The 23426-nt window shown below is 49.6% G+C and overlaps 2 protein-coding genes across 4 annotated transcripts; one reads left to right on the forward strand and one right to left on the reverse strand.

Moving 5' to 3' along the window:
- Positions 1-691: 691 nt before the first annotated feature.
- LOC118503211 (putative epidermal cell surface receptor) lies at positions 692-20733 on the forward strand. Of its 3 annotated transcripts, none has more exons than XM_036036199.1 (10): positions 692-1182; positions 10570-11113; positions 12574-13406; positions 15813-16020; positions 16429-17289; positions 17591-18427; positions 18615-19515; positions 19590-19765; positions 19917-20141; positions 20224-20733. In XM_036036199.1, the coding sequence occupies exons 2-10, from the start codon at positions 11008-11010 to the stop codon at positions 20229-20231; spliced, it is 4155 nt and encodes a 1384-aa protein (XP_035892092.1). In that variant the 5' UTR covers positions 692-1182; positions 10570-11007; the 3' UTR covers positions 20232-20733. The 3 variants fall into 3 exon arrangements, with proteins under 3 accessions (XP_035892092.1, XP_035892093.1, XP_035892094.1); XM_036036200.1 differs by having other exon boundaries at positions 17591-18349; XM_036036201.1 differs by lacking the exon at positions 17591-18427.
- Positions 20694-23412, reverse strand: LOC118503212 (DNA helicase MCM8-like). Its single transcript, XM_036036202.1, is given in 4 exon segments — positions 20694-21282; positions 21354-22439; positions 22442-23023; positions 23080-23412. Coding segments are annotated over 4 exon segments (2484 nt in total). The 5' UTR covers positions 23387-23412; the 3' UTR covers positions 20694-20773.
- Between the last annotated feature and the right edge of the window lie 14 nt (positions 23413-23426).

Consider the following 23426-nt stretch of genomic DNA (forward strand, 5'->3'; position numbering starts at 1 on the left):
TGTCTCTTTCGATTCTTTCTCACCAAACTTTCATTTTTCTGTCGATTCCTTCTCATTTCTTTCAATCACTTCCAAATTGACAGCTAAAGTTAAATTTAAAACAAACCAGCCCAACAACTAATTTTGTTTGTTCGATGCAATCTTTCAATCTTCACTTTACGAGGCACTTTCCGATGACTGATTGGATGTGCAAAACCCGCTATTAACACAAATCATGCGTCTATTTTTTTCTCTCAAGCGCGCTAACCCTGCAAAAAGCCAACCTTCTACCAGCGCCATCTATGAACAAACACAGAAACTAGGCATGCTAAGCTTTCTCATGCTTCATGCTTTCCGCAGCATATATATGATGCATTCAACAGGTCGCATGCTTCCTTTCAAAACATATTTATGCTATCTCACTCACTCTCGAACTTATGTCCCATTGCTTTACAGTTTCCATATGCTTTTTTCCACCCTGCTCTTTCAGATTTCCCGCTCGAAACACACACACACATACATACACGAAAAGAGCTTCCTTTCTCGCTCGCTCACACACCCTTCGAATCAAAACCGGTTCCGGCACGAGCCACCAACCGTCACCACCCGCCAGTCACACCACTTGACGCAACTGTTCCAGTCTTCCACGCAGCTCACCCTCTCACGCACAGCGCGGCGAATCCACAAGTGGCCGATCCGAAGGAATCTAGCGAACCCGACCAGTTGAGATTTGATCGTCGTTCGCGTCGGTTGTGTGACGGTCGGTTTGCAGCAGCTCGAAAACGCCACATAAAGGCCGTGTGCATTTGCGGCCCTTTACCCGCTGGATTGTGTGATTTCTTGCGTGTGCCCGCGTGAGAGTGTGAGTGAAGAGAAAGAGCGTGAGTGAGTGTGTGTGTGAAAGCATAAGTGCGTGAGCTGTTGTTGTGCAGTTTTTAAGAGGGTCCTTAACTGAAAAGAAATTTCGCAATTTTCTGCTCGAATGCACCACGTGTGTCTGTTAATGGGGATTAAAGTGTAGCGGTTCGGTCACAAACAGCCGCCATACTTACGGAAAGAAAGAGAAACCCGAAAGAAAGCGTTAGAACGGAGCGAAAGTGACCACGAAACACGGCGATCAGTAGTGTACGTCTGTGTTGCCGCATCGGACCTTCGCAGCCGCAGTTTGCTCGAAAGCAAACCACCCTTACTTAAGACGCGAAGGTAAGCTCGGGCAAGTCTTTCTGCCATCTTAAGCGCGCGAGTATCAACTCCCGGATAGGATTAACTCAAGAAGCTTAGCGTTACACGAACGGACGGAACGGAACAGTGTCTGTAACCTTTTGCCTCACTGTGGGGTTAGCGATAAAATGGCGCTGAGGTGAAAATAGAGTCAACCCTACCACCGAAGCTTTCTCGTACGTGCTGCGAAGAGTTTAACCTTCTTCCCCCCCAATACAAAAGCTTTGCTTATGAGGGTGAGAAATTGGGCATTAAATCATCGACCAGATACAAATGTTTCGGGAGACATCATTTTCCTCTTAAAGGTCACCTTTCACGCAAAACGCCCTTCTAAAGAGCTTAACGCCCAACAGAAAACAAACCCCACACAATCGAGAAACGTCGGAAAAGCCCACCTTTATGGATGGCGTATGCGTGTGCCGGTGTGTCTATTCACTTTCCACCGGGCATCTCAATTTCACTCCACCGACAGCGACACAAGCCATTTGGAAACATTTTTCCCTCTCTCTCTCTCTCTTCCCTCTATCACCCTGCGGTGTGCCGTTTTCACTTGCTGACCATTAGACGATCGTTTTCTCATCTTATCATGTGCCGACCGACCAAACCTGTTTAGCACCTCGCCGTGGGTGAAAAACTGAAAAATGGAAGTTGAAATTCCATCTTTAAAGGGGATAGCAAGTGGATGTGTTTTCCCTTCGGTGCCACGCTTGACATGGCCATCATAAAACGATCACACGATTGCTCATTCAACCATATGCGACGGCATCGTGCTGGCTAGTGTTACTTCTCCAACGCTATCTTTGCTCCAATGTGGTGGAAAGAAAAATAGATTTTATTTCCAAACGACACTTTCCACCTTCCGTGGGGTTATCCACCTTCGAAAGGATCTTATCTAATGGAAATTTAAAAATTCCAACCCTCAACGCTTCACACACACACACTCATTAGGTGGAGGAAGGTTCATTTCGCTGCTAATGAAACCGATTTATGGCCTCGGCTAAGGGCACATTTTGCCGGCTAATGAACATGGACGGCGTTGTTCATGTAACACTTCGAGCCTGTCTCGTGTTAAACATTGTAGTTACGCCAATTTTTCCCCCTTTTTCTACGCATCACTTTTATGCATGAGCTGAGGATATAGCATGCAGTTAGCTAGCTAGCTGGGTGTCTGTGTTTGAAGCCCTGATTGATTTGCTGTTTAACGGCTCTTAACCTCTTTGAGGAGTTTAAGTACTTCTGCACGGGCCTTGCAGACGGTCAACAAAAACGCTCTAAACGAGAGTTTAGTGCTCTTGATCAACATTGTTTAACGGCTCACTTCTGATAATTTCGTCCGAAAACCCGCAACAGCGGCAATCGCGATCAATCTGTTCCATATGGCTCGTTGCGGGACACTTGAGGGCGAAAAGATGCGCCGTTTAAGCTAGACTCGGCCCGGGCCGGATGTGAGTCAGACCCACGGGCCCGCACGAGACATGGACGTGACCGCGAACCGGCCAATCAAAAACAAAGGCGACAAATCAACGCCGGAAGCAGTCAATAGGATTTTGTGTTTGCATGCGTGTGTGCGTGTGAGTCTAAAACCCGGGCCGTTGCCAACCGACAGCCTCGTGACACCATCCCATCAAAGGCGTCAGGTCGCGATAGAAATTGAATAAAATTATTCAAGACACTGCGTCACAACAACACGGCTGTTGTGTGGCAGGTTCTTTGCTGTTCTCTCTCTCTCTCTCTCCCTCTCTCTCTCTCTCTCTCTCCCTCCCAATTTGTTTGAAGCTCTTGTTCCCTTTCGCTCGGTCTTATTTGTACACAGCCGGCGGATGATGATGATGAGGTTTGGGCCGATAAACAATTGCCTAAATTAATTAATTGATGCGCTTTTCGCGTGCGCTACTGCGGTCGCCGGTATCTGCTGAACTGCCGAACCGGAAGTTGTTGGAAAATGGCGGTTCCGCTGTGTGATTCTGTCGCCGAACTGTCCACTCTTCCGCATATCGGGGTTTTTGTGTTGGGCGAGTTCATCGCTCAGCCTTGCCGGGATCTGCGTGTGGATGATGTTAATAAGGAATTAAATGTACAGTGCTAATATTGGGAAGCGCTTCTATGTTGACGTTTGCTAAATTTAGTAAGAGAGAGCTTTGTTTGAATTTTAAGGATTAGGCAGAAAACCGGATGGTTTCAAATAGTTAAGGCGAATAAATATTAGCGCGTCATGAGTTTATATACTAATTTTATAACCAACAAAACCATAAGCCATTTACACAAGGGAATTTCCAGCAGGTCTATAAAATTAATAAAATTAAACTGCGTCATGATTGACACTTTGCGTTGCGCACACGAAGCAATTTGCATATTAAATTGATAAAATAAACGTCCTAGTTAAGACTGCTTCGAGACTGCTGAACAAAACTGCAATGGATGAATAATGCAATAAGTTGAAGTACTTGTAATAAATTTACGGAGCTATGAGTAAGATGTTGTATCCCTTTTTTGAGTTGTGATATTAGGATCACAACTTAATACTAAAAAAATTGAGAAGAGGACACTGCCGTTGGTCGAGTTTAGGTTCGAACTAGGAACTTCAAGCGTGTTAATCAAAACACTATGGCACTAGACCAGAGATGAGCCCTGGTCTTTTGGATGAAAAATTCCAAATTTGGTAAATGATCGTGTCGATTCGTATTATTAATCATAAGAGAAGACCTCTGCCTAATCAGTCAGACATCAGGGCCGTTGTAACAGCTCTCAGATGCTTAGCACTACCTAATACAAAACAATATCGAATGCAAATCAATCTCTTCCAAAACATGAAAAATTTGTTCACAACGCACGATAATTTGTTAACCTCCGTCCCTTAATAATGCTTTCTCGAGTGAGATAATCATACGATAGATAAATCTAACACACAAACAACAACGGCAACCAGCAAAGCCACAAAAAAAGGAACAACACAGATGACTAGGATATGATTCAGCTCGCTTGTTCTTGGAACCCAAGAACATCCCCAACCATGATTAGCTGAAGGGACAGCGAACGAAGCGAACCGGGCGTGATGGAAGGAACCAAACAAACAAACGGCCAGCATCTTGGACACCTTCAACGCAAGAAGGAGATGAAAACCTCCAGATAAGCTGGCCGAACCCCGTAGCCGTTCGTTTGGGGTGCGCAGACACTCGAGAACGAATGTTGACCGATTTCCTCTCGCCAGTCGGGGGAAGTATTGGACGAGCAAAGTTCGTTTGTGCCTTTTGGACATTGGTGTGGACCGTGGTCGCGGACGCGCTCATAAAATGTGTTGTTGTCGGGGCAGATGCCCGGTTACTTTTGTGTGTGTGTGTGTGTGTGTGTTGGAACCGGTTTCGTCGGGATTTCGTGCTCCGGTCCCGAAAGCATCCTCCAGCAGCTCCAGCCCGGGTGGAAATCGGAGGTTAATGGTGGACGTGCGGCATTTCGCTTTAATTTCCATCGTTTGTGTTTTTGTTTGTCCGGCGAAGGAGAGCGTTGGTTGCGCTCTTGGTGATCATCCTCTTTTTTTTCCATTTCCGCCCCTTTCTTACGACCCTTCGATCGGTGCGCTCGGTTCTTAATTCTTTCCAATTCTTGTGCCCTTAGCACGCTTTCCTTTCCCCGAGCGGACAGGTTGGTTGGCCGGTGAGATTTTCCCTTCAGGTTCGCTTTGGAGCTCGTTTCGCTTTTTCGGACGGAATTCGAACCTCGGACATAGGGCAAGGGCCTTTGGGCGGCGCGCGAGATGGTGAAATAGTGCGAACGGCACGGAACGGATGGAATGTGTTGACCCCGCGCGCCAGCTTCATTCGAACCGTCCCATTTGTCATCGAAGGCACTCGGCAACGCGGGATGAAGCCACTTGCTGGGCGCTGATCGCGTTGCATTATGCATCAACTCCTCTGCCGCAGCTTGGAAAGCCTGGAACGGATTGAGTAGTGATGTCACTACTGCCAACACGGCATCACTCAACAAACTTGCAAGAACAATCGTATTTGTCTTGATTGTGTGGAATGTGCAGGAATGTTAATGAAATTTGCACTTCCCATCCGTGCGAGAGTCGCATCGATCGAGCAGTTCTTCACCATTCACTCTCAGCGGAACCGGCTTCGGAGCCTACGATCGCCTACTATAATGTCATTCGTTTGCTCACCCGACCGGAACCGGACACCCAGAGACACACCCGACGGGGCCTGAGATGGGGTTGGGAAATCATGTTTGCCGCGAAAGTACACACCCCAGGAGAAATTTAAACCGAGCAGGAGAAGGTGAACACCAGATCTCGCCGGGCCGGGATGAGCCACTGTCACTTTCTCTTGCGGCAGTCACCACGCCACGTCATAAAACATATTTGACCAACTGTCAAACAGACCTTGGCGTTGCCGCGTGGAGTGTGTTGTGCATCGTGTTCAAGTGTGAAATAATGTCTGGATGAGCTGTACACGACACCAATTTGCATACACGGCTTCAAGGCTGAACGTATGCGGCGTGATTTGCTCGCTCTCCTAAAATAAAAATAAAGCTCACCGAATAGGAACGCGTCCATACAAATACGGATGTCGGAGTCATCGGAAACAGCAAATGACCCTCGGAATTGTAGGGACAACCGGATTTGGGTTGCGCACCAAATAAAGCGATCGCGGTGATGATTCATTTGGGTAAAGACCCGAAGGTTGCCAGGCACGGAGGTCGCAAGCACGAGTGATTGAGTGGGCAGGATATAGGTGTCTCATAAATCAATTTAGCTCGTCGCGTGATTGATGCGAGCTATAAATGTAACCCGATTAAAATCGATTTGGAATAGGCTTGAGTTAATTGCAATATAAGTTTGTGAACAGTCTACATAGATATTTCTAAACCAGCTCAAACCAGTACAGAACAGTGTTTGATTTAGATGAGATAGCTGCATTAGCTTAGGCACGTCTTCGGCCCTGTTCCTAGTAGATGTCCTAATAAAACCCAACTTAATCGCCCTCTCATTAGGGTGGTCCGGTGCTAGAGGTGATAATGGCGCCAGTCTTCATACAGCACCACCGGGGTTCAAATCCCATCCGGACTGTTCTACTTTAGTGGGGACTACCTCTAAAACTACGTGGTACCTTTAAGTCTAGTAAGCCAGAAACGGTAGACATGACCTAAGAGGTCATTAAGACCAAGAAGAGAGTGAGTGGCTTCATCTCAAAGACCTTAAATAGGATTTAATTTGCTCAGGATATAGTTTTTGCGTCTGAGCTGTGTGCCTAGTACTTGAACTATGAATGTTAACTTAACATAGTTCTACGGCTGTCGAGATTCAAATCCTTGAGGAAGCTTAACTGCTTCTTTCGGTCTAAATCTACCTCGAAATGCTTTTGAAGACTCTACAACTTCTCGTAGTCATACAGCTTTACGATGGTCTTGGCTCAGAGGCTTGTAGAAGTACTAAAACAATGTATCGTGAGCACCATCATCATCCTTTTCTTTTGTCCTATTTGAAGACTAAGAAAGACGTATATTAGAGACTCTACAAATACCAGTTATAGAGTCACTGCGACTTTCTTAGGGATCCTAGAATTCTTGAATCTAGCCTCAAAGGTATGTGTCAGGACATAAGCTATGAATATTGAGTACAATTCGGAGCACCAGCTGTCACACTGAAGTTCCTCGTAGTAGCTCAACTGAGGTCTATTTTCCCAAGTCTTTACGAAAACTCCTGAAGTCTAGCGTATTATTGACTAAAGACTCACTTAGATACGTCCAATGGAGAAGTTTTGAAAATCATAACAATACTTGATGGTTCATAGCTCATTAGAAACTCTAGAGGCCTTACTTATATTGCATTACTCAATATCGATTTACTTCATGAATATTCATAGTCCTATGCTCGAAGCTTTTTACTATTTGAGAGCAGAGTTCTCGTTCAACCAAGAACATGTTTCTCAGGTTGCAGCAGTTAACAGCAATCTCATGGTGTTTAGCCAATCTTTCGGCTTCATTATTCACAGCATCATAATCGAATCTCTTCCGGACAAGCGTAGAACGCCCATAGTAACCCAGTGAATCGTTACGCCGAACAAGCAAATGAGCTGCTGTGTTATATGCGCATCCTTCGGCCGCTAATTAATTTTCCCTCTAAAATAAGCACCTATTACCAACCTCAGCCGAATTACCACACTGTACCAGATTCGCCACCAACAAAACGTTCTCCCCATTACCACACCATCCAAAACGAACTGTGCTTGTAATCTTCCGCCCACAACAATTGACCGAAGCAACAACAACAATCGGCAGCATTACACCTTCACATAATGCCGGTGCACTTACTCGCTTAACTTACATGAACCGACGGACCAATCGGAAAACAGCACCGACAAAACTGCACAGTTAGATAATGCGGCGTATCGGCCACTTTGGCCACAGATACACACACACACGCGCGCGGTCAGATCTAGATGATTCCGGGTTGTGTTGCAGTCCGCAAGGAAAAACCTTTCCCCGGTCAAACGGCTTCGGCATGGGCGCCCATGGTACCCGGCGAAGAAGGAAAACCTCCGCCAACGAGCCACACGCAAGCAGCAAGTGTTGTACATGTGTTGTGTCCGCCCCGTTTCACTTTTTTTTCTCGCACGAGGCTAGAGCGCGTGTGTGTGTGTGTGATTGGTGTCCAGCTTTCGTAACCGAACCCGTTTTTAGGGTTTAAATTCGTTACTTGTTTCCCGGCTGCTAATCCATTTTTATTGGAGTGTTGCAATATTTCACCTTTCTATTTTTTCTGAAACCACTTCCCGAACAGATCCCGCTTTTGGTTTCCAATCTGCCCCAATCTTTGGCCAATAATTTTATTATTATTGTGATCGATTTCGATCGAGTTTGCGCGGTGGCGAGAAGCAAAGGGGCGGACTTTTTTTTGTTTCCATTTCGCGCCGGTGCGCTTTTACCCACCAATCATGGACGGGTTTCTCATCGATTTGAATGAAACCTACATACGACGCTGAAGTCTTTTTTTTTCCTGCTAATTTATAAATGTTTTGCCCCGAAGTTGAAAATTTTATAATTATAGCGGAAATACTTTCCCGAAACCGATTTTTCACATTTTTTTTCCACCGAAAAAGAAAACAATCACAGCCGCACGAGAAAAGAATCACACGATCGCAACCACTTTTTCGTAAGCTTTCAGAAACCCTCTGGGAAATGATGATGACGCTGGCGATCGAATCGAGAGTTTTCCCATCAAAAACGATGGATTTCCCCCCTTCTTTGTTCCTTGTTGCCTAAGGAAATCGCATTGTGTCTAGGAGGATGATTCGTCCACGGGAAGCGCGCAGTTGCGGCCGGAGTAGCCCGGTAATTTATGATTCTGACGGACCTTCAGCACCGATCGTCGATCGAAACAAAAACCCGTTCGGTTGCCACTGCCACTCTAATGGACGGTCTGGCGACTAATTTCCCTGTCCGGTTTTACTCATCCTACCGACCGGTCCAACCAACACGATCTTCCTCGTTTAGTGATGACGACGTGCAGCAGAACCAACCGTCTGTCTGTCGACATTTTCAACCGCTAAATGTCAACGCGAAGCGATTGTCTAACACAACAGGCACGGCACGGTGATGCACTTTACCCGCTCGCTCTGCGGTACTCAATTGTGCTAGAAATAGAAATACTTTCGAGAAGTGACGTTCGGAAAGCGTTCTATAAGCAGGTTCTTCTAGGCTCTGGCAAAGCGTATGGGTTATTATTGCTATTGAGGTCATTGTCAACCGACGAGAATTATCGTGTCAACTCAGTAAGAGAGGGGATGAAGTAATTTTCTGGTTTTTTTTCCTTATTTATTCAATATTTAATTTAAGTAAAATCATTCTCAAACAACACCTTTTTACACTATAAAAACACTTTTAAACCAAAAAACAACCTCGAAAACCAATAAACAACCCAAACGCTTCATGCGGCCTTGGAAGCGCAACAAAAGACTTCAATGCGCAAGAATGAAACGAACCTTTACCGAACACATCGGGCTGGCGTCATGCAGAAGGCATCTTCGCGGTTGCGATTGGCGAACATCGTCTCTAGCAGGCGTTCTTGTCTATTCAAGCACTCTTACGCCTCCCAGCAGTGTTGGAATGGACGTGTTTTGGGGGTATTATGTGCAAATGAGCGATAAATCAATGACGCTTAATCAGCGAAAGAAGAAGCGGCGAATGATGGTTTTTCCTTTTGTTTCCCTACTCTCTCTCTCTCTCTCTCTGTGTCTTTGCTCATCTTGACGCCTGACCTGAATACATTGTTTACCGTATTGCGTGGGCGGCCAACCCCACACCCCCTCTCTTCCACCCCTTCCCCTCCACCACAGAAAAGCGCCACCGGCCACCAAATCAGTAGCGTCGTGCTGGTAGTAGCTCACGCTGGCATCAAATGGAATGCAAATAATTGCAATCGATCCGATTACGCAATCACTACCGATCGGCTTAGTGCGCTACGCTGTCCGTGCTGCTGCTGTCCGTAACAGCAGTTTCGAAGAGAATGATCGAACCTCAACTCCCCCCAAAAAAAAAAAAACAGAAACAGATCTCATAAATCGGATCGTCTAGAGATTCGCGTTGCCTCATCGTTCGGTTCGGTGTTTATTTCCGCGACTCACGTGCGGGGTTTCCCAGACCTTTGGCTGGCGCGGACCCTCATCTCGGACGGACGTACGGTGCGATGACGCATCCATCCAGCTTTCATCTTGCCTCGTGATTTTTTTTTTCTGCATCGTCAGTGAGCTTCATCGAACTTGTGTCAGTCATGCTTTATCGGCGAGTCGATTCACAACTAAACCGATAGCCGATCAAGTTGTCGTACTGCTGTGTTTCTGTTGTTTTGCACAAAAAAGTAAAGCAGTGAGTGCCACACTTCTTTTATTACCTCGTGCCAAATCGTGCAAAATCATTGCCTTGAGCGTGAAAGTGAAACTTACGCACGAACTTTATGGTCGCGACTGTTATGCTGATTTGTCAAACACACACAAAAAAAACCGTTGCTCACTTCCGTTTCGAACAGTCGCTAGGAGTTTCCTCTTTTGCTAATGAGTTCGGCGCCGTAAATCTCCAGAAAAAAAGCCAAGTCTCGAAAGAAAGGAGCGATATTTTTAACGATAATTGCGATTAAGAAAGATACCGGTCGCTCATGGGATAGTGTTGTTTTGGTGTTGGAAAACAATCGACAAGAAGAAGAATGCTAATAAGCATCGCCATTCCATGGTCAGCTTTCATTTTCACTTTTGCGGTTCCCATTCAACGTTTCGAATGACAACTGCTCTTTCGTGTGTTGTGTATTTTTTTTTCACTTACTTCACTTTAATTTAAAATACCCCGAAATAATCCTTTTCCATCTTTTCTTTTCCACAGTTTTTTTTTCCCGACGGCTGCGTAACGGACTTTAGCGGACCGCAAAAGCAACGCATCAACCCACCGGGTCCACAATGGCAAGAAATGACAATCGTGTTCAACGGTAGCCTGTGAAAATTACGTGCCCGTAGGGTTAGGGTTGGTGTGCTAGTGCCGGAGGGGGTGAGAAAATTTATACCCCCCCCCCCACGAGTGCGTGAGAAAAAAAACCGGGAAATTGGTCAGTGTGGAAGCGAGACAAGTGTCGAGTGAGTGATCGAATTAGTCCCCGATGTAGAGAGGCTCGTGTTGCGTGTGTGGAGTGACAAATGTGAATAAAAAATCAATTTCAGTTGCAAATTCGAACTGTGGAAATTAAGCTCGTGACAAGTGACCAGTTCGTTTGGTGAGATAATACAAAAAGTTGGTGTGGAGTGCGACGACTCCAACGGTTCCAAAATGGTTCGAACGAGGAGTGCTAAAATGGATACAGCTAAAGGCCGGCTGGTGCTCCTAATAGGAATATTCCTGATGAGCTGTACAACCCTGGCACAGGATGCAGAAGGTATGGTTTAACGAATGGATTACTAAAAATAGAATTAGAGCTGTGATTTATGGTCCGGTTGCACTACTATTACTACCTTTTGACCTGTTTGACAGATGACAGATTATCTACATTTAGGCGCAAACGCTTCATTAGATTAAACAAGCAAAACAAAAGCAAACAGAGAACAACAGCCTATTCAAATCATTAACACCACAGGAAATTAAAGGAAACCCCCCAAAACAACACAAATGAGAAAGAGAGAGAGAGCAAACAAAAGATCGTCCTCCATCGTGTTTCGCTCTCCCTTTCGAATCCCTTTTCCCGATCTGTACGACTCAATCTAATGATCAATCAAATCGAATTACAACTCTCATCAACGTGTGTTCCGATGCCCTCCTTCGCTCCTTTTCTCTCTCTCTCCATCCGTCCCTAATCATCTTCCAGGGCATGATGTTGAACAATAATCAAAGCCCCGAAAAACATCATTACAGCCTTTATTTACCAGTTGTCTCAAAGATCCAAATCAAGCCCAAAGTGACCGTGGCTCTGTTGATCGCAAAGGGGGGTTCCGTAGTGTAACCCTGGGAAACCAACCATTTTCTTTGCCACAGCGCTTGTGTGTGTGTCAAGAAACGAGGCAGAAGAAGAAGCTAATTACAATTCCAGTTCGTGATGAATAGTAGAAAAATTCGATTGAACGCGCGGTTCAATTCAAGCAGGAAAGCTATGGAAATGTGTCTGTGGAATTTTGAAGTTTAAATATGTCATGAGGCTACTGCGATGAGGCGTAGCACACAACGAGCACCATAACAACAACCTTCATCTTTTAAAGTTGGTAAACAAAGTTGAAAAGCTACTGATCGCGCTCGGAGATGTAAACAACCTGAGCGTCGGAAGTGAAGAGCTTACCGTGTTTACTCGTGCAAAAAAAAACAACGACAGACTGTTGTTCGATAAACTGCACACGAGGTTTCACATTGATGAAGCAATCATGTCCCAGTCAGTTGAGCGACTGTTTAACACCAGTAGAAAGCTGCACCAATATTAACCGGGCGTTCGGGGTTGATCGAAGGGAAAGTCCACTATCAAATATGGTTCGTGGTGGTGCCGTACCACCATGCCACATTCTTCCCACACGCACACGAACAAATACATGGTCTAATTTAGTGTAGGTGATGGTGGTATTACCGACCGCACCAAGGCACTATGAAGACACTTTCTCATTAAAGCTTGTGGCTCGGGTCCGGGACCAAGTTAATTTGCACCGGACCAAGAAGAATGACAGATTAGGTAAACGGTATCGAAACGGGGTTCAATATGGAGGCTGAGAATCGCAACCTCATTGCCTCATCCGTGCGTGTGAGTCGCTGTGGGTACGCTGTATGTAGGACACTCATCATCTCATCTCGCCTAACACACTTCTGTGTCTCTAATGTCGTGCATCCGTTGTCTTCTTCTCTCCTTCCCCCGCCCCCTAGCTCCGACAGTCCCGCCAACAATAACCACGCCGAACAGTGATCTCACGACCGATGCTACCAGCACAATTGCAAACGCGATAGAGCCCTCGGAACCGACCACCAACGGTTCTCCGCTGGAGGTACTACCGCTAGCGACGAAAACACCCGATAGCAGCGAATCTCTCCCTGGCGGAACCGATCCACCCAAGGTGGCGGAAGAGGCCACAACAACACCACAGCCTGTCGACTCACTGTCGACCGAGGGCACCACCATCCACCAGATGCCGGAATCCAGCACCTCCGCATCGTCCGAGGTCAAGAGTAGTGCCGAGGAGAGTCTCGCCATGGCGTCCGACCCAACCCCAACAACTACCGTCCCAGTGAACGTGTCAGATGTATCGCCGACCACCGTTACCACCGCGAAACCGGTTATTCTGCACGTCAAATCGCCCGAAGAGGAAGCGAACGATCGGGCCGGCGAAAAGCCGCCCTCGATCCTGAACCACTTCCTACCGAGCGGCGAAAGTTCTTCGGAGGAGCTGCTCAAGATGAGCGATGTGCGTGCGTCGGCGGAAGTGCGCGGCCGTGCGATCAGCTTCGGACCGAGCGAACCGATCAACTTCGTTACCGCACCGAACCTGGTCACCACCGTGCCGCCACCGGTCACCACGCCCGCGGGGGCGAAAACCGCCACGACCAAACCGCCGACGTTCGATGACCTCAGCGACATCAGCATGGAGTCGACAGATTCAACCGAACCGGGGGAGAGCGCCCCGGGACCGGCAAGTCCGGAAGGGAAATCCATGGAAATGGTGACACCGGGCGAGTGTATATTCAACGGCATTGAGTACAAGGTAAGTGTGGGAGAGTATTAGCGAGTTTGTCCCTCTGGATGTGGTGCGCGATTGCGCGATGGTGTGTTTGCTAATCAAATCGTTTGTTTGCTGACTGTCGCTCGAAAAAACAGTGGCGACGGAAGGTGATGCTTAACTGAGCGTTGAAAGTGGTCCATCTGGTGGATCGGGTTTGGCGTAGAACAACTCGTGACGTGATGCCGGCCGGATGTTATGAAAATTTCCCCATGAGTTCCGTTGGAAGTACACGTAACGTACACGCGCTATTGCTCCACAGTGATTTGCATAATGACTGTGTGCATAGCTTGGTTGAGCGCGTTCGACTCACCCTTTAACCTCCAAGCTCTGAGCTATTCTACTGAAGCATGCGTGGAATGGGTATAGACATCTAATCTGGGGCCAAATGGGAGCACCTTGAATTAGCGGACCGGTGAGTGCACAACACAACACAAAAAAACCTACCAAACCTTCACCAATCGCCAATTGCAGTGACACATATTGCGCGGAATGCACGCAATCGTGCCAGTTATCTGTCTAAGCCGGTAAAAACCCTCAAAGCTCGTACCATACATCACTCAGCAGCAGCAGCAGCAGCAGTTTGCTAGTGAGGGTGCGTGTTTGCCGTGCTTTATTTTATGCTTGTTGCATTCCACCACACTCACTCACTCACTCGCTCACTTCGAGCCGAACGAACAGATCTCAGCTGAGCTGCTACCCCTTACGCAATGCAACGCAAACTTTAAGGTGCGCGCACGCGCATCCGCAACAATCTTGCGAATAAATGGAACGCAAACCGATACCACCAGGGCAGGGAAGGAAGGGCCTAGCAAAGTGGGTCACATTACGAGGGCGAAATGGGGGGTTGGTTAATCTCCCTGGCCTAGTACTACTGCACTACCAGTCAGTGTACCGCTCACCAATCAGAGCAACTAAAGCAATGAGTTTTTCACGGAGCACGATGAGTCCACAGTGGCTTCGCACAGCGCATTGTGCAGGTGGTTGTCCTTGAACTCTCGCACCACAAGTGTGCCACAGTTTTCTTGGTGCGTTGCGTCTTTGAACCTCAGCCGTCGGCATGGTGTGAAGTTTTAAAGCACGATAACCGGATACAGTAGACAGTGAGCGTAGGTATATTTTTTAAGTCGACTTTGGAGGTTAGTCTGGAAGAACGTAGCGAGTTTTTGAGGGTATCACGTCATGGAAGAGTGCCGCAAAACAATCGTTTCCAAAAACTCTATTCTAAACAAGTTGATTAGCAGGAAAGGTGTGGTGTGCGCTATTTGCAAGTTCTAGGCGAAACATTTTAGTTCCTGATCCGTTACTTCCAACTGTCAGCCTAAATAGCCGGGAACAAGGAAAAGTAGTCAGTGAAGGGGGTTCTTTGCAAGTCAGCCAGCATAACAAAACTGGCTACGATAGCTCGTAAATCAGACTTGTTACCGTGAGCATAAAACACTAAAAATGATTTATAGATGACAGTAAGCCTTCTGGTACGCAACGCCAACTTTTAGACAAGCTCGAATCTTAGCTTCCCAGACCACGCTAACCGTCTTAGAAACAACTTCACTTTAAAATTCAAATCGAGTAAACTGTCATATCCTACATACCTTTGATTTACTTCACTGCCCTTAACCTCACGAAATTCTTCGTGACTCTCGTCCGAATCGCCGCCGAAACCGTGAGAATCTCGTGCGTGGTTTGATGCAAACGATCGATTTTTCATCATTACCTTTTTAGGGACTTCATTAGAAGATTAGTAATTTCAACCGTGTTCCCATGTCGGGCACGGAACCTTAAAACGGCATCGGTGGCATCATTTCTAGCTGGCACCGCACGCCAACAGTACATGAGAACACGCCGAACGAATATTCAAAACCATGCGCCTCGGGCATCTTTAGACATCAACTTTGAGCCGTACCATCCACAGCACAGTGTGACGTTCTACGACTTTCAAAGATCGTTCACTTGTGTGTTCGGGGGAAGGGGCCGAAAAACATGGCCGCCGGTGCCTCACCTGTGTCCGGGATGCCCACCGACCGCAGAAGAAGCACTTAACCTACATTCGATCATTTTCTCTGCTATTTCGTCGATCGTTGCGGTGATCGCTTTTTGTCAACAATCGACCATCACACCACCAACCAACAGCCGAACCGGTTAATCGCGTGGGACAATGCCTTCGGTAGCCTTCCCGGGTCGACCTATTCCAGCGCTGGCGCGCTCAAGAAGTAAGTTGGGCACGTTGCGTCGTCGTCCCATCACCACCCCATCGTCACCGATCGCTTTTCGAGAACACCGCAAACAACTATCACTTTCTGGCGTGAGCGCGATCATGTTTCGACGCGCGTTGCGTTTGTAGTGCGCGGGAACGGTTTAAAGATCGCACGGGTTTCTTTTCTCTTGTTGCAGACGAACGCCACCGTGGACAAGGACTGTGACGAGCGGTGCCACTGCGAGGAGGACGGCAAATGGCGCTGCGAGCCACGGTGCGGTCGCCCGTTCGTGAAGCGTGGCAAGACGGTGCTGACGGCCGGCTGCTACGAGAATCCCTCCAAGACGGACGACTGCTGCGCCACACTGATCTGCCCGTCGGAGCGGTTCACCGAGGGACGTGTCGGTAAGTCGGGTGCTTCGGCGAGCATCGCAATTACCGCGTCACCACTTTCCAGCCCATTGCCGAGGAATTGAATGTAGTGCAGCGAAACTCCCCATCGCCCCGGGGCCGATGGCGCAATCGAACGAAAAGGTGTTGGCCACGAACGCGGAACTAAGCTGAGGTCGATTATGCGAATACGCAGATGAAGTTTGCATTCGAGACGCGAATGGTGATGGGCTGTTGCATCATCGTCCGCAGGCGGTGTGGTCATTGGTTCCTGTTCTATCCAGCGATTGCTGCCACATGAATCTGGCTCTTCGCCACGTATCGATTGTTTCTTGGGCGATGAAGACATCTCATTTACGCGGCAGATTTCAAACCTCGCCACGACAACGTACTTAACTGTTTGTTCTCTTTTATTCCTTCAAGAACCAACACCCGTGTCGGAGGACGCAACGACGGCCAAAGCGATCGTGACGAGCTGCATCTACAAGAATCGGTCGTACGGCATCAACGAACGGATGGAGGTGGGCTGTGACCAGATCTGTACCTGCACCAGCGATGGCGAGATGGAATGCGCACCACGCTGTGCGCCACTCAATGCGACCCGCTCGGAACAGTGTGTGGTGTTGCCGGATCCGCACGACCCGTGCTGCAAGCGCGAGTTCTGCGATGTTACGCTCGATGACCACGAGCAGAGCAGTGGCGTGATGATGATGATGGCGCCGGCCTCTTCCTCGTCCTCCCCATCGACGACCACCGGCCCTGAGGACGATCTCCCGCCGGACCACTCGACGACGGGTGCTGGGTGCGAGTTCAAGGGTCGCCGGTACAAACTGAACGACCAGTTGCACGACGAGTGTAATGCGCTCTGTCTCTGTACGGAAGCCGGCATGCACTGTGCGAAGATCGAGTGTCCTTCCGAGTTTGGGCTGGACGTGCTCGATCCGCACTGTCTCAAGTGGGGCCCGGATCCGGCCACGTTCCGTGCGATCGCACCACGCTGCTGCCCGGAGCGGATGCGCTGCATCGACAATGGGACCTGCGAGTACAAGGGTCAGCTGTTTGACAACTGGTCGGACATCCCGAGCAATCTGACCGGGTGTGAGCAACACTGCTACTGCGATACGGGCATTGTCGAGTGCCGGCCGGCTTGTCCTCCGGTGCCCGCGTCACCACCGTCCCATCTGCCGTGCAGCTCGAGAAACGCTCGGCTGATGCCGATCCCTGGCGAAGAGTGCTGCAAACATTGGACCTGTAGTCCGACTGCGGACAATGGAATTGCAAGTGGTAAGTGGATGGCGCTGCGACGAGGGCTAGCTTGTCCACCGCCTGTTGTCTGTCCCTCTCTCTAGCGCTCACTCCTGTGCCTGACCGCGTGTTTGCGAATATATGTGTGTGTATGTGTGTGTTTTGTCTTTTGTTTACACTATCACCACCAACACCAACCTCCCCTTCCCCACACTACCTTTCGATTGTGACACCATTCTCACGATCCACCTCTCATGACTGCACCGCCTCCACCTTCTCTCTCTCTCTCTCTCTCTCTCTCATATTGCCATCACCATCATCATCCGGTTTGCATTTACAGGGAACGACGTGCTTAAGCCATTGCTAATGCCCGGCACAATCAATCAGTTCCTGCCGACCAAACCACCCCGAACGGACGCGAAACCGTCCGCGGACAAGGAGAAGCAGCATCCGGACTCGAGCAGCGCAGACAAGGAACCGGCACTTGTGCCGTTCTACCCAACGATCGACGGAAAACCGCCCAAAGTTCCGCAGGAAAAGCCCCACAAGAAGTACACCAAAGAGGACGCGAACAAGAAGGATCACTTTAACAACATTTTCGGTGGCACTCAGCCGGGTGAGCCGGGTGAGCTGCCGGACGATGGAAAGTACGACTACGGAAGCTACGAGGAGGGCATGAAACCGGCAACACTCGGTGTCCAGCGTCCTGGGCCACCCGGCTACTATGGGCCAGAGATTAAGCCTCACTATGGAGCCGATTTTAATCCTTACCTTCACCCGTTGGCCGGTGGTAATGGAGCTCCGGCAGGTCAAACCGTTGGTGGTCAACCGATCCTTCACCCGGGACAACATCCGGCCGGGTTGGACAAACAGCTATTGAACGTACTGGGTCCGAACGGTCCGGGAAGTCTTCCGCCCAACATCCGCATCGAACAGCTACTGCAGCACATTCATTCGCAGGACCCGAATCTCCCACCGCAGGGTTCTCCGCTATTGCACGGCCAGAATCTTCCACCGAACGTTTCCCCCTATCAACCACAGCTTCCGTCCGCCGGTCAACCGACGGCGACGGGCAATGGCATCAACTACAACCAGTACGGTACGGATCCGCATGCGCCATCGCACGTAGACATTGGCATTGCACCGCACGACCATTCACCACCATCGGCACCCGCAGGTTCATACGCATTTTCTACTGCACGTCCCTTCTCACACCATTCCCTCCCTAGTACTTAACTGCATCCCGCTTGCTTTTGCGACTATTTTGCACATGCTTCCGTTTGTACTGCTTCCCTCTTTGGCCGGTTCGGTTCGTTCGCGTGTCGCGACTTCAAGCTAAAAACCTTCCCCAATTACTATTGCAGGTCCTGGAGGTGTTGCAGGCCCAGGAGGTCTAGCGTTCTCTGCCCTGCAGGTTGACCTGAAGGTGCTCGCCCTGGATGCGATCGATTCGAACACTGTGCGCGTCATCTTTCTGGTCCCGCAGGTGTACGTTGGTTTGCACGGGCGCGTTGAACTCCGGTACACACGCACGCGCAACAATGACACCAGCACCTGGCAGTCGCAAGTGTTCGCCCCACCGGACGATCTGATCGCAACACCTCAGCTAGAGTTTGAGCTACCCGGCCTTAACGCCAACACAGAGTATCGCGTGAAGATAACGCTGATTCTGCGCGACGTCAACTCGCAACCGTCTAGTCAGGTGTACACCGTCCGTACGCCCTCGGACCGTGTCATTACGCCACCCTCGATCGGCATCGGTACCGGTCACTTCCCGCAGATGAGCCACCCCACCAACTTCCTCAAGGAGATCATCCAGGATCCGGAGTTGCGCGCGTCCGAGGTTAACTCGACGTGGGCCAAAATCAACTGGCGAAAGCTGGACGACGAAGAGCTGGATTACGTCGATGGGATACAGCTGCGCTATCGGGAGATCGATAGCGTGGTCTACCATGCGACTCCCCTCATTCACCGCGCGCTAAGCGAATACACCGTCGAAGGTTTACAGCCCCAAACGCGCTACGAGGTAGGCATATTTTTCATACCCTTCCCGGGCCACGGTGAAGAGGTGCGGGCCGGGGAGATGCTGCAGATCATCACGGCCGAACGGATCGATGTGTACGGGTTCGAGGTGGTTGTGAATGCGAGCAAAATCAAAGCGACCAGCGTCGAGGTTAGCTGGTCCGGTGTGCCCTATCCGGAGGATAAGTACATCAACATCTATCGTGCGATTTACCAGAGCGATAGTGGGAAGGAAGATTCAAGGTACTGGACGGCTTTTCAGCTTTCTCATTGAGAGTCAATAGTTAATATTGTTTCGCGTTTCTTCTCTTCTTCAGCGTGTTTAAGGTGGCCAAACACGACTCCACCACTGGTACGCTTATAGCGGATCTTAAGCCAGGCACCCGATATCGGCTGTGGCTCGAGATGTACCTCACCAACGGTAGCATTAAGAAGAGCAATGTGGTCAACTTCATCACCAAACCCGGTGGACCAGCTGTGCTCGGAAAGACAGGTACGAAGCGCATAATCGGCTGGGTTGTCCGGTGTCATTCGCATGACATCATGAAGTCATGATCAATCTGGATGATTTTCAACGTGCGATCCATACCTATACCTATACATTCCGTTTAATGTATACGTATTCTTGCTTCTCTTTCTCGCAGATAAACTGGCAGCTGCCGGGGCGGCTGGTGCAGTGAATGGAGACTACTACGGTCCTCTGGTGGTTGTCGCTGTCATCGCAGCACTGGCCGTCATGTCCACCCTAATACTGCTGCTCATTCTGACGAGGCGCCGGGTGCAGAGCGCGACCATAACGCCACCAAGGAAGAATGATGCCGCGTACGATAATCCCAGTTACAAGGTGGAAATTCAACAGGAAACTATGAGTAAGCGGGCCTCTCATCCAGAGGATCTTCGGTGTTGTCGGTGATGTTAATCCCTTGCTAATGATGCATTTCCTTCCCGTAGATCTATGATTCGAGCGTGTCTCGCTTTGATGGACATCTCCAAAGGCTGGATTCCAGTCGGACCAACCAACGTTCCAGTGTTCATGCAGCCGGGTCCAGCGTAGCGGATGTTTTCTATTTATTCTACTGTCCATCGATGTGAGACAACGACGAGCAATCGACTACCCGGATCGTGTAGCCGATGCGATGCGATCTTCCCAATGTACATAGTAGTATGTTAATCCGTCCCACTATCACAATTGCCACGAATGTAAGCAAAACCTACGGCGGCCCAACGTTTGCGATCCCATCGCTCCTCCATCCTCTTATGTGTAGCCATAGTTCCTTTGTAAAGATAAGTTTTGGTAGCGTATCCACCGGAGCCGTCAGAAAAGTGGAAAAGGGTTGAAAATACGACGTGTAAATAATAGCGGCCTCGAAATGGTTCAACCCGATCGGATAGGAATATTTGAAAGATGCGGGCTAGGAGTATACACTGTACATAAATAAAATTTACTCGAGATTTTAACAACCACTCTGCGACGTTGACTTCTCCGGCGAGGGATCGTCCATCAATCGATGATGAATTTGTAACAATCGCGCCCTTTCTTCAGCAAAAATCCCTGTATGTTCATCGTGTCGATCAGCTCGTTGCAGTTGGCCGCGATGCCACCGGCAGCCATTGCCTGCTTCAGCTCGGCCACCGTAAACAGTGTGGTGCCGGTCACGGCCGATCGTGATGCCAGCACGCGGGCGAATTTCCGCACCATCGACGTCTTGCTTGTGCCGCTTCCGTTCGTCAGCCGGGTGAACTGAAGATCGCCATCGTCCGTACTGAACACGTCGAGCATGCTTTGCCGAAGGATTGCCAACACGTCACGCACGTGCGCTACCGTTGCTTCCGGCGATAGATCAATCTTTGCCCGGGCCTGCGTTAGCCGGATCAAACCCTCCAGCTGACGCGTCGTGACGGGAATCATGTCCATCTCGTGATGTGAGCGCCGTAGCTCGACAAAGAAGTCACGCAGTTCCTCCGCTGCTTTCGCCGTTAGCTTGGGTTGCACGTTTTTACGGGCGTATCCTGCAAAGCGAGATAAATTTCCGTTAGAATTATCGGTAAAAAATCCTTTTTTTCCGAAAAAAGCCCCCTACCGATGTACTTCTGGACAAGTTCCGCGGGCAATAGATCCAGCTTTTCTCCCGGAGCCAGCCGCAGACGTTCTTCCAGCGGATGTTCGAACTCCTCATCGAGCGTACTACTCCCAGAGGCTTCCAAGAATGCTTGAGCGGCCGGTGTGGAGCTAGTTCTAGACAATCCGTGCACCTTCTGGATGTGAGCAGTGAGCAGATTGTCCGTCCGTTCGTTCGAACGGTCCAGCAGGATAAACACCAAATCAAACCGCGAAAGAAGCGCTGGATGTAGTTTCAAATTTTCCGAAACCGTTTTCGCTTTGTTGTAGTGTCCGCCGGCTGGATTGGCTGCGGCGAGTACCGTCGTCCGTGCCGGGACCGTACAAATGACGCCCGCCTTTGCCACACTCACCGAACGCTGCTCCATCACCTCCAGCAGCCCGTGATGGCCGGACATCTTGTCGAACTCGTCGATGCAGCAGACGCCCTGGTCGGCCAGTACCAGTGCGCCCGCTTCCAACGATGCACCGACACCTTTTTCCATCCGCACCGTCACCGTGAGCCCGACGTTGGAAGAATTGGTCCCGCAAACGAATATCCCCCTCGGGGAAACGTTGGCACAGCTTTGCAAAATTTGACTCTTGCCAATGCCCGGATCGCCAACGACCAGCACGTGTATCTCGGCTCTGGTGCGAGCTGTATTCGCCTGCCCACCGAACAGCCCCAGCAGCAGTCCCGCCTTAACGACCTCGTGACCGTAAATGGACGGACAGAGCGACTGTACCAGCAGCCGGAAGGGAGACGGTTCCGCCTTTATCATACGGATCGCTTCCATATCAAGCTCCGTGAACTCTGCCAACCGGTTCCAGTTCGCCAACACGTTCTTGTTGCTACGCACGTACACCGCCTGCATGTACGCTTTGAACAGACTGGCCCTCGCCGTACCATCCGGCTCTAGAGACCGTGCCTTCAGTATACCCGTCACGGTCACATCGTCTCCCGGACACACACTGTCCACCATTTCGTGCGTCAGCTCTATCTCGATGTTTTTGGCCGCACTTCCGGCCACGGTCCGGGAGCCATGTGTAGTTTCCTGCAGACGAATCGTTGATACGCTTCCATGCGCGTGAATACGGACTGCTGCAGCAGCACGAAATGGCTCCGGGCCTTGCATCCACTGTGGCAAGCGGTCGGTGTGGTGTACATTCCATCCTTTTGCTGTACCGCCTGCTCACTTCGACACTGCGCACAGCGAAAGGCACACCAGGTGTTCATGATCTGCGATGCACCCGCCCGTATGATAGTCCCGCGCACGGACACCAACTTCCCGAAGCTGCTCACCTTTATCGAACCGATCGAAACTTCCGGTCCGAATCCGACGATCCGCGGTCGGATGGTTTGCAGGCAGAGTTTTGTGTCGCGTTGGGAGCTGCTGCAGGACTGTTCGTTCATGAGCGTGTGATGCATTGCCAGCCCAATGCAAGCAAGTGCGTGTTCCGGATTGTCCGTTAAATCCTGCCGCAACGTCGACCATTGCGTACGCAGCTGATTATCATTGTCGCACACGTCGAGCTTCAGTTCGAACCAACAATTGTTCACCACCTGCGTCAGATCGTACAGATCGGCAAAGTCTCTGTAATGTCGCTGCATCGCTCGAACATGATGAACGGTTCTCGATCCGGACGAATAATCTGCAAGATATCGAGATTGTGAACGAATTCGTACACCAACCACTCGCTCGCCGTACCTTCTTTGGGAAAATATAACTTCCATCCGGCGTATTCACATGTGCCATTAGCTAAGCTTGTGGAAATCGACCCTGTTGGTGGAATACTGCCCGATCCAGGTGAGCTTTCCCCCGAGGACGATGGCAGTGCGAAACCTACCGGCTTTTCTCTGGACACGTTGGACTGGTGCCGGTATCCCCGGTAGTTGCCTCGCCAATTACCACGCCAACCGCCACGTCCCCTGGATGAACCGCCGCGTCGATTTGGTGGTCCGGCATCGTTCGTTTTGTTTTGTGTAGAATTGCTGGCGGTTGGATTTTCAGCCATCGCGAATCGCGCGCAATCGTTTTTAAATGTAAACAACAAC

The sequence above is a fragment of the Anopheles stephensi genome, chromosome 2, assembly GCF_013141755.1.
Source record: "Anopheles stephensi strain Indian chromosome 2, UCI_ANSTEP_V1.0, whole genome shotgun sequence".
Lineage (NCBI taxonomy): Eukaryota > Metazoa > Arthropoda > Insecta > Diptera > Culicidae > Anopheles > Anopheles stephensi.